Genomic DNA, 14,791 nt, shown 5'->3' on the forward strand with positions numbered 1-14,791 from the left:
TGGCTTAGCGAGTGACAATGAAGTGCAAAGCATCATACTCAAGTATTTACACCTTTTTAAATCAGATTGTGTAAAATAGTATTATTTAGAAAAAGACAATTAGAAAATAAGAACAAAAACAAAGGAGTCTAAGCATGAAGAAATAACAAAGGATAATGATGTAGTTCATCCTTGTTATGCAAAAGGTGCCTGCCTTTTAGAGACCAGGAAGGATGAGTGTGATTAGGACAAATACTACCCTAGTAAAATGCAAAGGATGCAGTCCTTTACTCTTATAGCATTTTAAGGGCTTGGTCCATTTGTATTTATTGGCAATTGACAACCTTCCTGTAAGTTAAAGATTAGAAAATGGTGACACAATGTAAATTTGAACACACAAAAAACTCAACAATGTGCTTTGCCACATGCAGACACCACATGATAATTAGTCTATCAAAGCCTAATAAAGACCAGTAAGAATACCTGGAAGTCTCTAGGGTACATTTCATATTGCTGAATCATTTGCCTGCTGATCATGCTCCCATGGAACACTACAACATTGAGGTCTGTCCAGGTACGAAACTCTCTTTCCCAGTTTGTAATGGTTGAAAGAGGAGCTATGATTAGGAAAGGTCCTCGAATACCAGTTAGGAAGATTTCATACAGGAATGTGATTGACTGAATAGTTTTCCCAAGACCCATTTCATCTGCTAAGATGCAGTTTCGTCTGAAACAGAAACAGGACAGAATCATTTAGTCTTCAGGCTGAATTCTAGGACTTTTCAAGTGTAACACTCAGTATACATTAACCTTTTAATGCAAATGACAAAATTATACAGACAATAACACACAAAATACACGTGTAAAGTTAATAACAACAATGCAAGGCTATGAATACTAGAGGACTATTTTCCATGTGCCAAAACATCTGAGAAATACTAAAAGTAAAAGGCTCATTGTGTATGTGGATTGGAACTCACAAAATAACAAAACTTGGGTCAATACATCATTAGGCTAAAAACTATTTGGGGGGGGGGGGGGGGCAAGATTTCAGAAAACGTAATTGATCGTTTTGGGGAGCGGGTTGGCTTTGCAATATTGACTTGCTTGAATGTGACTTTCAACGACAGCAGAGTTCTACTACGAATATAAGAGGGATGCTGTCCATTTACTGGTTCTATGATAAGTAACTTTTGCTTGCTCACATTTTTGCTTTATATCAAGCTAATGCTACATATTTGGCTTTACTAATAAAGGAACATAAATTTATAATTCATGAAATAAATGTTATTCTACAACCTTAGTAAACCTATATTCAAATAATTCATGGAGCATGTCAATTGAGCCTAAACAAAGTAGTCACTTACTGATGAAACAGCATCCTTTATAATTCAGGGTGCAGTTGTCTATTGTTTATTTAATAGTCATGCTGGTGGTTTACAGAGAACCGTAAACATAATTGAATGATGATGACCAATCTGAGAAAAGCAATGGTGGTAGACGAGGACAAATCCTGACCCGTGATCGAAGAATAAGAAAAATAATACTTACCTCTTAACTTTTACAGAGGCTTCAAATTATGCAGAATAATACTAGGTCAAGGCTAAGTCACCAACTGAGATGGTCACTTGACAGTCGAGCCCTAAGCCCAACTTCATTAGCTTCTGTAATGCCTTTTTTGGTGGAGACTACCTACTCACAGATTCTTTACCTTAGAATATGCCCCAGGTGTCAGACTGTATCCAGAAAGTTTTGAGCAGTATCCCTGTATGCAAGTAGGTGCTGATTGGCTCCACGTTAGCGTCGTAGGTGTCATCCGCACCAGATGTGACGTGCGCAGTGACGATATAGGTGCCACCCAGGCCTACTTCTTATTGTGACTATTTCTGCAACAGAAGCACAGAGCCATGAAAGAAGGCCAAATGACCATGGTGCAGGACATTGTTAGGTAGAAATGTCCAGTTTGCAGAATGGGAAGGATGGAAGGGTCAGTAGGAAATCTCCGGCTAGATAGGGTCTCTACCAGATAAAGCTTTACCAAAGATAAGTAACTTGTTAATCTGATAGAGACTTCTAGTTCCAGATTCCTTAGTTTAGATTAGGTACTAAGGTAATGCCTCCCCGAAGATGGGCGTATGAACTAGATCACAGTAAAGGACTGAAAGGGCAAAATTGTTAAGTGTCAAGGCCGTAGTGTTTGGTAAATGTATGCAAGGATACCCACACAAAAGCCCGACATATATCGAAGACAGGAACTCCACGAGCTAAAGTAGTAGATTCAGCCTTGGCTCTGGTAGAATGATCCAAAAAGTCATCAGGGAGTTGTTTCCTGCCTAATGCATAGCTGATTTTAGAGCAAAATACAATTGAAGATGGCCAGTTTCTGCATTGTGTTCCCCTTCTTTTCTCCAGTGAACACTACAAAGAGTTGATCATCCATTCAATGTTCTTTGGAATGATAGGTGCTCTTTCAAGGTCCAGGTGGTGGAGCTTCTTCCTCCTTGAAGGAATGAGATGGAGCAAAAAAAGCCAGCAGCGTGATGCTTTGGCTGACTCAAAAGGGTGTTCCTATTTTGGTAGAAAAGAGGCACTGGTTTGGAAAACCAGTTTGTCTGGAAAGAAGCTGGTGTAAGGAGGCTGAAGAGAGTCTGCTGCTCGTTGACTCTTCTGGCTGATGTGATGACCACTAAGAAGACTGTCTTGACCGACAAAAGTCTTGGATGACATCTATGCATGGATTCAAAGGGAGGACACATCAAATAGGTTAAAATCAGATTAAGGTCCCACTGGGACATAACAAAAGGTGTGGGAGTAAACATATGCTAAAGACCTTTCAGAAAACGCATCACAACGGTTGTCTTAAAACAAGGAAGGTGGGTCCGGTAACTGCAAAAATGCAGAGATGGTCAGAGAATATCCCTTAACTGTGCCTAGAGCAATGCCTTGCGAGGCTTAGGACAAAACAAACAGCAGCACTTCAGACAGGGGTGCAGAAAGAGGGTAAATGTTTTTCACTGCATACCAAGCCACAAACTTATCCCAAAGGCAGGCGTATACAGTTTTTGCTAATGGACGCCTGGCTGCCAAGATGAGGTCACAGACTTCAAGAGGAGGGTCAAACTTTCAACTGTTCCCGCTCTATCGCAATGCATGATGGTGCAGCATTAGCAGGTTCAGGTGTAGGTCCCTTCTCTGTTACTGTGACAGCAGATCCCCCCTGAAAAGGCACCCTGACTGGAGGACAGCTCATGTTCAGGAGGGTCTGGATACCATATTCTCCTTGCCCAATCCAGGGCCAGCAGGATGAGTTGAGCCCGGTTAGCGCTGATCCTTTTCAGAATTCTGCGAGGAGGAGGAATCGGCAGAAAGGTGTATGGGAGTCCGGTATTCCAGTCTAGTTGGAATAAGTTTCAGATCAAGAGCCGCTTTAGAAACTCCAGTACGCAGAAGTATTGCTATTGCACATTCTTTGCGGCGTCAACTAGATCCAGCCAAGGTGTTCCCCTATCCTGAAAGGGACCTTGCGCCACCTCCAGATGCAGACACCATTTGGGGTCTGTCCTTGTGTTCAAAGGTCCTGCCAGGTGCTGCACAATCAAGAAAATGCCCTGATGTTCCTGCCATGTACAGAGCCTCCTGGCACATGATCTACAACTCCACTCCGCCCTACTTTTGGCTGTACCACATGGCAGCAGTATTGTCCATGAACACCTAGACCAGCCTCCCTTTGATGCAATGTAGAAAAGTTTCTAATGCAAGAGTGAGTCTTCATCTCCACCTCTTCCTAATCGCCGCCACAGCCCAGAAGCAATTCATCGGTCAACACTGTCAGGTCTGGGTAGGGAAAGGAAGAGGGGTCTACTGCTGACTTATCTGTGGTCCCTTAACCACCACTGCAGATTTTTTGTGATCTCCTAAATCTGAACCACGTTAGATTCCACTGGTCCCCCCCTCCCCCCTGAACTTCAGATCCCAATGCAGTCTCTCTATATGCCACTGAATGTACTTCACCACCAGGATGTAGAGGCAATTAGCCCTGCAGTCCCTGAGTCACTTTCACTGAAATCCAGAACTGAAGTTGAAATATCACGATCTTATACCGAATGTACCAGACTCTCCACTCCGGAGAGTAGGTGCCAAACTGCACAGTGTCCAGAATGGCTCCGATGCAAGGAAGTGTCTGAGAATGATTAAGGTGTGATATTTGACATTTCAATAGTGAATTTCAGCAAATGCAGGAGGTCTGCCGTAGTCTGGAGGAGGTGGACAACTGCCTGGGGTGAGCCCATATGTAGCAGCCAGTTATTGAAGTAGAGTAAGACCGGGACCCTTACCTCTGCACAGGTGTGCTGTAACCACTGCCATCACTTTTGTGAACACCCGTGGGGACACTAGTGAGATCAAAAGGGAGCACAGTGAACTGGAAATGATCCTGGCCCACTGTGGACCATAGGTAACGCCAATGGGCTTTTACGACTAGGATGTAAAAATAGTTATCCTTCAGGTCCAAAGTGTGAGCATACTGAAGTTCGCCTTCCTCAGGAAGGCATTGAGAGATCACACATTTAAGAGGGCAGAGGCCTCTGTCCTCCTTTGGCACCAGAGAGTAGCTGAAATATCAAACAACTTACTTCTCATGCTGGCACCCTCTCAATGGCATCTTTGGCCATAAGAGCCTGTACGTCCTGGCCCAACAAGGAGAGGTGGGTCCTAAATCAGTGATCGGAGGAAAGTTGCATGGGAGGCAGGGTTTCTAGGAGTGGAAGGGCATGATTAAATTTGGAGCACCAACCTGTCAAAAGAAATGGCTTGCCATTGGGACAGGTGGTACCTGATCTCCCTCCAGAAGGGTGCCCATGCTGCTGCATGGGCATACTAAAGGGGCTTGGAGGCTGTGGCTGCCTGGAGAGCCAAACTGGACAGATCTCTGGCTTTGGTTCCCATGGGACTTGAGGGAGCAGCGTTCGTGGCCACAAAAAGCCTGGGAAGCGTGTTGGGTGTGGTGGCTATGCTGACAAGGATATGGCTGATAGCCCCTACCGTAGTCACAGAAGGAGTGAAAGCAAGTGTGTGGTTAGAGTTGGCCCATGGTGAGCCCTAAAGACCGGATGGTAACCCTACTTTCCTTGAATTACTAAAGTATATATAAAAAGTGATGGATGAAATGCTTGAATTAAACTCATTCGCTGAGTTGGCTTTGTTGCCAAAAAGGCGAGTGCCATTGACGGTGTCCATAAGGGATGCCTGGACATTACCCTAAAAGCCAGATGACTGGCTGCAGAGTTCCACCAATGAAGCAATGGCCCTGCCCAGTGAGTCTGTCGTATCTCGCCGTCATTTGAAGGCTAACTTTGCTGCACCTCTGCCATCAGCTATAGCCTGGTTCAGGATGCCACAGGCCTCCTCCGAGACCATAGAGCAGCAGAGTCCCACACTGTGTGGCTAAATCAGCCCAAAAGGCAGACTGTGTTCACCGACTGCAGTGCAAGGCTGGTGGAAAAGAAAATACTCTTTCCAATGGTATCCAGCCTATTGGATCCGCTGTCCATTAGAGTGCAAGGAAACATGCTGGGATTCACTCTGTATGTTGAGGCCTGCCCCACCATGCTGGTGGGGTACTCGATGAGTAAAGCTGGGTCTCCAGAAGCAGAGTAGCAGGGATGTTTCATGATTCTGTGCACAGAGGTGCCTGTGCAGAGCTTGTCTCAGACCCAAACAGCATATCAGAGAAGGCTTAATTGAAAGGCAGTAGGCGTTGAGTGTGAGGGACTCCAGACTGAAGCAGTTCTGTCAGGACATCAGTCTTGACTTCCACGAAAGGCTGTTGGAGATATAGGACCTCAGCAGCCTTCCTCACCAGAATAGGAAAAGACACTCCCTTCTTGCATAGCAACATTAGGAGGGCAGGGCAGTGTTTGGTGAGTTATTCCAGCTACTGGCATTTGCCAGCTCCTCATACCAATTATTATCCACTGGTTCAAAGGATCTTCACAGCGGTCAGCGTAACGGTAAGGATCCTCAGATCTACCTATAGCCAAAATCCTCATAGGGCCTGCCAAGGAAAAGAGCCGGTCTGTGACTTGGACAGACGTTCGGGTCCAGTCAGTGTCGACATCAATCAACTCTGGCCCAACTCTATGTCAAGGGTCAGGAAAGACAATGGGTTCTAGTCAGCTACACTGACAATGGCAACCCACGCATACCCACCAGCAGAAGTTCAGTCGGCACACCTCCCTGACCCATTGGCCCAAAGGCGCTCCAAAGGGGTACACAAGTGGGGGTTGCTCTGGCTCCAGGAAATTCATGAAGGAGAGGAGCGGACCCTGGTTCCAGGTCCACTGGTGGAGTGCAGGAGCAGCGCCTCAACTTGTGGCATAATTAACACGCCTCGTCTGATGACTTGACCGACACTGTTAAGTTTAAGAGCGCTTCGACTCCTTAGACTTTTTGTGTTTGTGGGACTTACCAGATGACTTATTCAACCGCAGCGACAACTGGCAGGAACAAATTAGAGAGTGGGTCTCAGAGCTTGCACAGGACCAGGACATGGAGCGATGCAGAGATGTCTGATGTGAGGCTGCAAGTAGCTTAGTCACCTTTGGATTCATGGTGCAGCAGTCAGGATAGTTCCAGGAGTTGTGGTCCAGCTCCAGTCACCACGGATGAATCAGATGTGGGTCCGTCACAGATATGAGCCCGGGACAGGCCCCACAGGGCTTTTTAGGGGACATTCCTAGGACACTGGGAGAAGACTACTCAAAGAAGATGGACTGATAAGATGTTGAGCAAAAGAAATCCATGAATAAAGGTGCCGCTCACGACTGATGGGAGAAAAGTGTGACTTAAGTTGGTAGTGCTCCTGAAATTTGTGTACCTGTTAATATTTCGATCCCACTTGATGACATTGTATTGCTCTAAGCTCCGTTCACTGCTCACTAGACTCATTTCCAATTGGAAATACTAACACTTTGATATGACAGAGGGGGGCTTCGCCATACCGGATACTAAACTTTATTATTATGCAATTCAAGCCTACACTCAATATACCAAATCATTTGATTCCTCAACTGTAGATTAATCCCCGACTTCAAACTGGAACTGGAGGTATCACCAGATGACATAACCAAAGCCATATAGCGCACAACCAAGCATAATGACATTGGTTTACATACGTTTTCCCCAGCCTTCAAAGCAAATATTGAATGTTATCTATGGAGCGGTGCAGTGTTCAAAAACATGCATATTTGGGAACTTATTAAGTTTCCCTGTAACTATCCATTCAAACAAATGCAAATGAGTAAGTGAGGCATTAGTAGGAAGGCAGGATTTTCAATAGAAAGATCATTACTGCAGGTAAGTAACTTTTTGTTCTGATGGATACTTCTATCTGCAGATTTCACAATGCAGAAGAGATTCCATAGCCATACCTGTAGGAAAGTAGCCACTTTTTGGCTTGGTTATCCTCACTTTTTGCCTGTCAGTGTGTTTTGACTGTTCACTGGGGTCCTGCTAATCAGGAACCCAGTTACTGTGCTATCCCCCTCTAAATGTGGTTTCTTGATACTTTACTCACCCCACAATTGGCATACTGGTGCCCCCATATAAGTCTCTAGTATATGATACCAAGGGCATTGGGGCACCAGGGGTTCCCCATGAGCTGCAGCACTTACTGTGCCACCCCATGGGAGCCCATGCAAAATGTGTCTGCAGGCCTGCCATTGCAGCATGCTGAAAAGGTGAATGTACCCTCTCACCACAGATCACTGAACCAGGTCACTGTTAGTCACCCCTATAGTAGGCCCGCCTAGCCCAGAGGGCAGGGTGCAGGTACCTGTGTGTGAGGGCACCGCATGAGCAGAGGTGCCCCATGAACTCCAGTGCCATTTTCATGGACTTCGTGAGTGCAGGGACTCAATTTTATGCGTGTACTGGACATAGGTGTACCTGTGTCCAGCTACATATTGGTTACTCCGAACCTGGGTATGTTTGGTATCAAACATGTCAGAAGCATACCCCAATATTGTTGATAGTATTGGTTGTATTTCCATGTACTCTGGGGGCTCCTTAGAGGATCCCCAGCATTGCTCCTACCAGTCTTCTGGGGTTTTCTGGGCAGCCTGTGCTGCTGCCACCCCAAAGACAGGTTTCTGCCCTCCTGCTGGTTGACCAGCTCAGGCAGAGGAAGACAGAACAAAGGATTTCCTTTGGGAGAGAGAGGCTTTGAAGGGCACATTTGGTGCCCTCCTTCAATAAAACGGTTTGCACCAGTACAGGGACCCCAAATCCCTGCTCTGGAGCAATCCTGGACCACTACCCCATCCATCACTACCCCAGGGGTGGTGCCCAGAGCTCCTTCAGGTGGCCACTTGATTCTGCCGTCTTGAATCCAAGAAGGGCAGGGGCCCCTGGGAGCATCTGAGTGGCCAGGTCAGACATGTGATGTCATAGCCCCCGCCTGATAGGTGGTCACCATGCTAGGTGACTAATCCCACTTTCTTGGGCTATTTAGGGGCTCCCTCCAGGGCGGGTCTTCAGATTCGACGTGCCATATTTGAGCAGGACTCCTCTGTATTGTTTACTTCATCTTCTGACCACTGTGATGCAACTGGACCCTCCAGGAACTGACAATCTGCAACTCCAGCAATGACTCAGCTCTGCAACATTGTTTCGCTGGCTCCTTCCAGCCGCTGCAACATTTCCCTGGCTGTGAATCATCTGAGGGTGATGAGTCTTCAGCATGCACAAGAAGCAAGAAGGAATCTCCCTTGGAGTGCCGATGTCACTCCCCTGCATTAGCAGGCACCAACCGCAACAACATCTGGCTGCATGCATCTTCTCTCCTGCAAGACTGCATGGATCCTGAAACAGGTGGTGGTCTGGAGTGGTCCCCTCGGTCCTCTCTACCAGCTGTCCAACTTGGGAGACGGTAAGCCCTTGCAGGACATTACTCCTGAGCACCATGACTCTTGCAGCTACCAAGGCTTGTTTGTTCTTCTTCCAAGGGATCTTAGTCGCCATGTAACCCCGGCCTCCAGCTCTCTTCCCTGCAAAGCACAGTCTCCTGCCTGCTGCTCCCGCGACATGGGACTCTTCAGGTGTGCTGAGAGGGTCTCACTACGACTCCTGTGCCTGCTGCCTGTGAATTGCCAGTGGGGGCTGCATCCTAGTCTTCAGACTCTCCTCACTGCTGATGGTCACCTGGAACTCCCCTCTTTGGGTTGTGTCCCCCTGGACCTTGCTGGTCCCCGGCAGCTCTGCAACTCTACATCTGCGACTTTTGCCTTTGCCAAGGCTTGTTGTTGGTTCTCCAACACCATTGACTGACTGCAACTCTTCTTTCGTCATGGGACATCGTCTCCATCACTTCTTGAACTCTTCTCCTGCTCCAGTGCTGCACAGCTGACTCCTTGTCTTCACTGTCGGCCTTGTCCTGTATCTCCAGGAGGGCGGGCAGTGGCTTCTGCCCTAACCGGACACTCCAACTGAAACTGGACTTGGTCTCCTTCTTTTGCAGGTCCCCTTCTGTCAGGATCCACCTTTTTTTTCTTCCAGTCTTGCTTGGGTCTTTCCCAGTCCTTTTCCAAAGTTTACCTGTGGGTTTGGGGAAAAACCAGGTACTTACCTCTTCTCTACCGGTCTCTGGGGGGGCATCCTTTTGAGGCTCCTAGTTCCTCTAGCTCCCCTCTACAGATACCACTTCCTTGGGTGGAAGGCCGCCTTTTGCATTCCACTTATTTAGCATATGGTTTGGTCTCTCCCCCTAGGGCTTTCATCATTTTCTATTATTTTACTGTTCGCTATTGCTTTCTATGCTAATCCCGGACTTCTAATTTGTATATAGTAGTGTGTCTAGCCACCTCCTAGTGGAATATTGCCTATACATTTTTTTTTAGTAATTGTGTTACCATAATAAAGTACCTTTATTTTTGTAACACTGTGTGGTTCTTTCATGTGTGATAGTGATAGTGCTGTGTGACTACAGTGGTATTGCATAAGCTTTGCATGTCTACAAGATAAGTCTTGGCTTCTCATCTACAGCTACCTCTAGAGAGCCATTTCTTCCTAGACACAGTCTACATCTCACTAATAGGGGATACATCGACTGGTATAAGGTGATAACACCATAGGTGCCCACCACACACCAGGCCATGGTTATACCAAGAAATCTTACAAGAAGGATCTGGCAAAATGACCTTCCCTATGCACCTCAGAACCCAGGGAATAATCCTTGGCCAATGTGTGCAGAGATGCCAATGTAGCTCCCTTGGATATCTCTGCAGTTGGAACTCCTCTTGCCAGAGCGCACGTGGTGGCTTTGGTTCTGGCAGAATAGGCAGATTCCTTGTGAAGATTCCTTCTTGGCCAGCACATAGCAGGTCTTGATGCATAGTGGGGCTGACCTTGAAAAGGTCCTTATCTGCACCACTTTGCCTTTCTTGCACATAGTACCACACCATGAGCTGTTCATCCAGTCGTGTCTCCTTGGTGTGGCCAAGGTAGTAGTTGACTGCCAGACTAGGATTTAAACTATGCAGCCAGACATTTGTGGGAAGCAACAGAGGATAGAAGGTTGACGGACGGACTCAAATAGAAAAGAGTCACCACTGTGGCCAGGAAAGCAGCCCTAGTTCTCAACACCAACTTAACAGGGTAGCAAGATGTAAAAGGTGGATGGGAACTAAGAGCACAAAACTTCCTCACCTTTCTGCCTGAAGTTATCACCACTGCAAAAACTGTTATCAAGGTTCTCTTCAAAGGACAACTATAAAGGGCCTCAAACGAATACTCAACAGAAACGTTAAGGTCCATTGGGGCAGTGTAGAGGGTGTCAGAGAATACAGATTTCACAACCCCTTCAGCAGTGCATCAAAGAGCAAGTTACATAACTTTGGTAACACATTATCCTTACCTTAGGATTTCCCCAGGCATCAGACTGGGTCCATATTTTTTGTGAGCAGTACCCTCGAGTACCATCAGGTGGTGTAGTTTGGTTCCGTGCGCCATCAGCATTGTACGCGTCATAGTGACACTGGGGTCACCTATATAGGCGCCACCTCGGCGCGTGGGTGTCAGTTACTTTTCACGACTTTCCACCAGAGGAACACAGAGCCATAAAGTACAGTGACATTGGTGTGTCCAAACGTGGGTCCTGAAAAGGATCATCCTTAACCTGAGAAATTTGTCCAAAGAGCAGGAAGTAATGGGTGGATCGGTAAGGAAACTGTGTCCAGACAAGGTGTCACCAAAGGTAAGTAACTTGTTCATCTGATAGAGACATTTAGACGCTGATTCTTTACCTTAGAATAGATACCAAAGCAATACCGCCCCCGCTGTGGACAAATTCTTTAATCTAGGAAGTCCAGCAGGATCGAAGAGGCAAAACATACACCCGAGGACCTGACTGCCCAGGCAGTTGTGTTTGATCAACCTATGCAGGGATGCCCACTTTGCTGCCTGGTAGATGCCCAGCACCAGCACTCCAAGTGCCAATGCCGTGATCACAGCTTTTCCTCTAGTAGAATGGGCCCTTAAGGCCTCAGACGGATACTTTTTAGCCAGGGGGTAGATGATCTTAATAAACAGAACAATCCAGTGCAAAATGGTTCACTTCTGTACTGCCCAGCCTTAACTTTGCTACAACATACAAAGTGTTGGTAGTCTACTCAGAACCCTTTTGTATGGTCAAGGTAGAACGACAACCCTCTCTCTGGGTCCAGACGATGGAGTTGCTCCTCTTCTTTAGAGGGGTGTAGAGGAGCGTAAAAGGTGGGCAGGGTGACTGTCCCAAACGAAATGGAGTCACCACTTTAGGTAGGAAAGACGGCCTAGTGCAAAGCACCAACTTGTCTGGAATCAAAGTCAAGTAGAGAGGATTGGATGACAAATCCTGCAGCTCGCTCAACCCTCCGGGCAGATGTTATTGTCACTAGAAGGGTTGTCTTGATGGACAATTGTGCAGAGGCCTGAATGGCGCATGCATGAGGTAGGTGAGCACCAATTTAAGGTCCTATTGAGGCTGATAAAGGGTGAAGGGGGAAACATATGTACAAGCACTTTGAGAAAACGTTTTAGAATAGGGGATGTAAATAAAGATGATTAGGTCAGGCAGTCGCAGGGAGGTGGACAGAGCAGAGAGATAGCCCTTAAGAGTATCCAGAGCAGAGCCCTGCTGGGCAGTGGTAAGAATGAAGAGAAGAATATCAGATAGAGAGAGGCAAGACTGTTTTTTCTGCACCGGGGAGGGACCCCCGGCAACGACCACACGTGGGAGGGGCTAAGCCCTCCTCTATCGCGCTTAAAGCGCTCTCGGCACTCCCGCCTTGCCGGACGAGGAAAGACTGTTTTTTCTGCACCTGGGAGGGACCCCCGGCAACGACCAAACGTGGGAGGGGCTAAGCCCTCCTCTATCGCACTCATAGCACTCTCTGCACTCCCGCCTCGCTGGGCTGGGCCCCCTCCCTGAAATTTACTCTGTCACCCTGGTTTGGATAACGTGTACTCGGCTGGAATTTGGTCAGGTACCCCCCCCTTCTTGTTGATGAGCGAGCAATTGTATTCATCATAGGCTACTTTTATTACTTGCTTCTATTATCGGCAACTCAGCAAGGTTTTTATATTTCTTCCACTGTTTAAGGCTATTAACTCTTGGTATTGACTGAGTTTTAAAAAAAGTTTTTGTCATAGAATTTGTATACGCTCCAGCCTGCTCCCTATAGGTAACAAGTCCTTGCTTGAGATAGTGAATCCTTCCTGTACCCGTCGGCCTAGCCATAGTTACCAGATAGTAGCGCTTCAGAGTGGCTATAGTTGACCTTGATTGTACAACAAATATCCAGATATGGGTAAGAGGAAGCAACTAAGCGCAAAAAATATGTCTCACCACAAAGATCATACTTCAATACTAAAATTCATATCAGGAGCAATGGGTGCGATAAACAGATTATAAATGTTGAGGAAAGAATTTTAAATCAGAGAGGCCCGCTGGAATCCTTAGATAATCATAATAACCCCTTACCCTCAGAAGCAGTTGCTCAACCACAGATTAACTTGCTAGGAAGTAGGGAACATTCAAAGGGCTTAAATGGATGCATTCACCATCTAAGTGAGACCATCTCAGAGGCCGATGATTCTTCACCTCCCCCCAAACGTACAAGGAAACCTAAAGCGGCCCGAAAGAGTAGGGCTTCTGCCCCGAGCCATTAGAAATAGGCATTCATGACAAAAATGGAGACCGACTAACGGGACAACCTTCAGTTAATCCTTTTAATACAAAACCCTCCCAGAAGAGCACTAGTACCATAGTTAAAGCAAAATCTAACATCTTAGACACCATCATTGCTTTGGAACAACTAGTCAGGACGTCTTTTGAGTTATTGACTAAATGTCTAACCCAAGTGGAGGAAAACGTGGAGTCGATAATTTAGTAAAGTCTCAGACCTCAGGTTCAATTCCAATATCTCCTCAATCTGGTAGCAATATAGATTCAAACCAGAACTCACTCCTTCCTAAAGAGCAACAACACCGTCCAAATATCTCCTTGGCTAATCAAGGCCACCCAGAACTTTGTACCTTTTCAAACCGCACCAGTGGTTCCCAACCATTAAAGGCACACATTAAGAGGTCGGAACTACGTAACATACTGAAACCCGTTTTGGACATACCATCTCCATCAAAAGATGGATTACATCTTCCTCCTGCGGCAACTCCTTGTGTAGTAGTCCTCGCAAACGTCCCTATTATTTCTGTGGAAAATAGGGAAAACAGGGAAACATGGACGTCACTCAGAAACAAATCCCTTAACTGGATAGGAACACGCATGGAACCTAGCATGGTAGACACCCTTTTTGAAGACTTTAAAATGGCCAGGAGAGTGAAATGGGTGGGTAGGTCTCATAAAACATTAGGGGGTGACTGCGTGGTACTTTAATTCAAAACCCCAAAATAGGTTGAGCATATTTTGAGAACTTTATGCTCACGAAAAACCCCGGATCATGGTTTTCTTTTGCTCCCCCTAGGTTATTTTTACAAATCCAGGGGGAGGCTCGACCAACCTAGTATAGAGCCCATAAACCAACAAGGTAGCACCGAAAGGAATTATGTAGTCCCTACCGTGAACAGATTTTATGCCCTCCCCTTGGAGAAAGTCGATTGACTGATGGTAGATCATGTTGAGGGTAGGCTGTTGACCATAAAGACGAATTTTGCCCCTGACCACCTGAATAGTATAGTTGATCAGGAGGGTGAGTAAAGAGGAAGAAACAACTGTAAAACAGAATGGAGTACAACAAGACCCCACTGATGACTCACTAGTAGGTAGAACTCCTGCGCAACTATCCATACCCATAACTATCCTCACACTGAATACAGTGACGGAGAGTACAATACCTACACCAACAAGGAAAGTAGGGCTACCTGACCCCCCGGGAATGGGTCCAACTATTTCAGGCGATAAACTCGTTTTTTGGAATGTGGCAGGTCTCTGCAATAAAACTGAAAATGAGGTTTGGCTAGAATTTATTGGATCCTTCTCCTGTGTATGTCTACAGGAGACTTGGACTTTAGACCCTATCCATATAAACGGGTACAGGACATTTCACACTCCCGCAATCCCTTCGCCACGGGGGTAGGACGAAAGGTGGCCTTTGCACATACATTTCTAATACGTCCGATTCACAAAAGGTGTCTAGCCTAATCTCTAATATGTTTTTTCAACTGATCATATGCGATTTAAAATCTGGAGCGCATTTAGTCATTAATTTTTATAATAACGCTCCCTCACAAAAAAATTCACACATTCTTATACAATTGCAGG

General features: G+C 46.3%; 1 protein-coding gene across 8 annotated transcripts in view; it reads right to left on the minus strand.

The window, feature by feature from the left end:
* CHD9 (chromodomain helicase DNA binding protein 9) overlaps positions 1-14,791 on the minus strand; it is a 1,629,153-nt gene that overhangs the window by 1,051,416 nt on the left and 562,946 nt on the right. For all 8 annotated transcript variants that reach the window (XM_069216350.1, XM_069216347.1, XM_069216351.1 and 5 more), the window contains one exon: positions 463-706. In XM_069216350.1, the coding sequence (XP_069072451.1) occupies positions 463-706 (244 nt within the window). The remainder of the gene's footprint in view (positions 1-462; positions 707-14,791) is intronic.

Source organism: Pleurodeles waltl, chromosome 12 (assembly GCF_031143425.1).
Source record: "Pleurodeles waltl isolate 20211129_DDA chromosome 12, aPleWal1.hap1.20221129, whole genome shotgun sequence".
Taxonomy (NCBI): Eukaryota; Metazoa; Chordata; class Amphibia; order Caudata; family Salamandridae; genus Pleurodeles; species Pleurodeles waltl.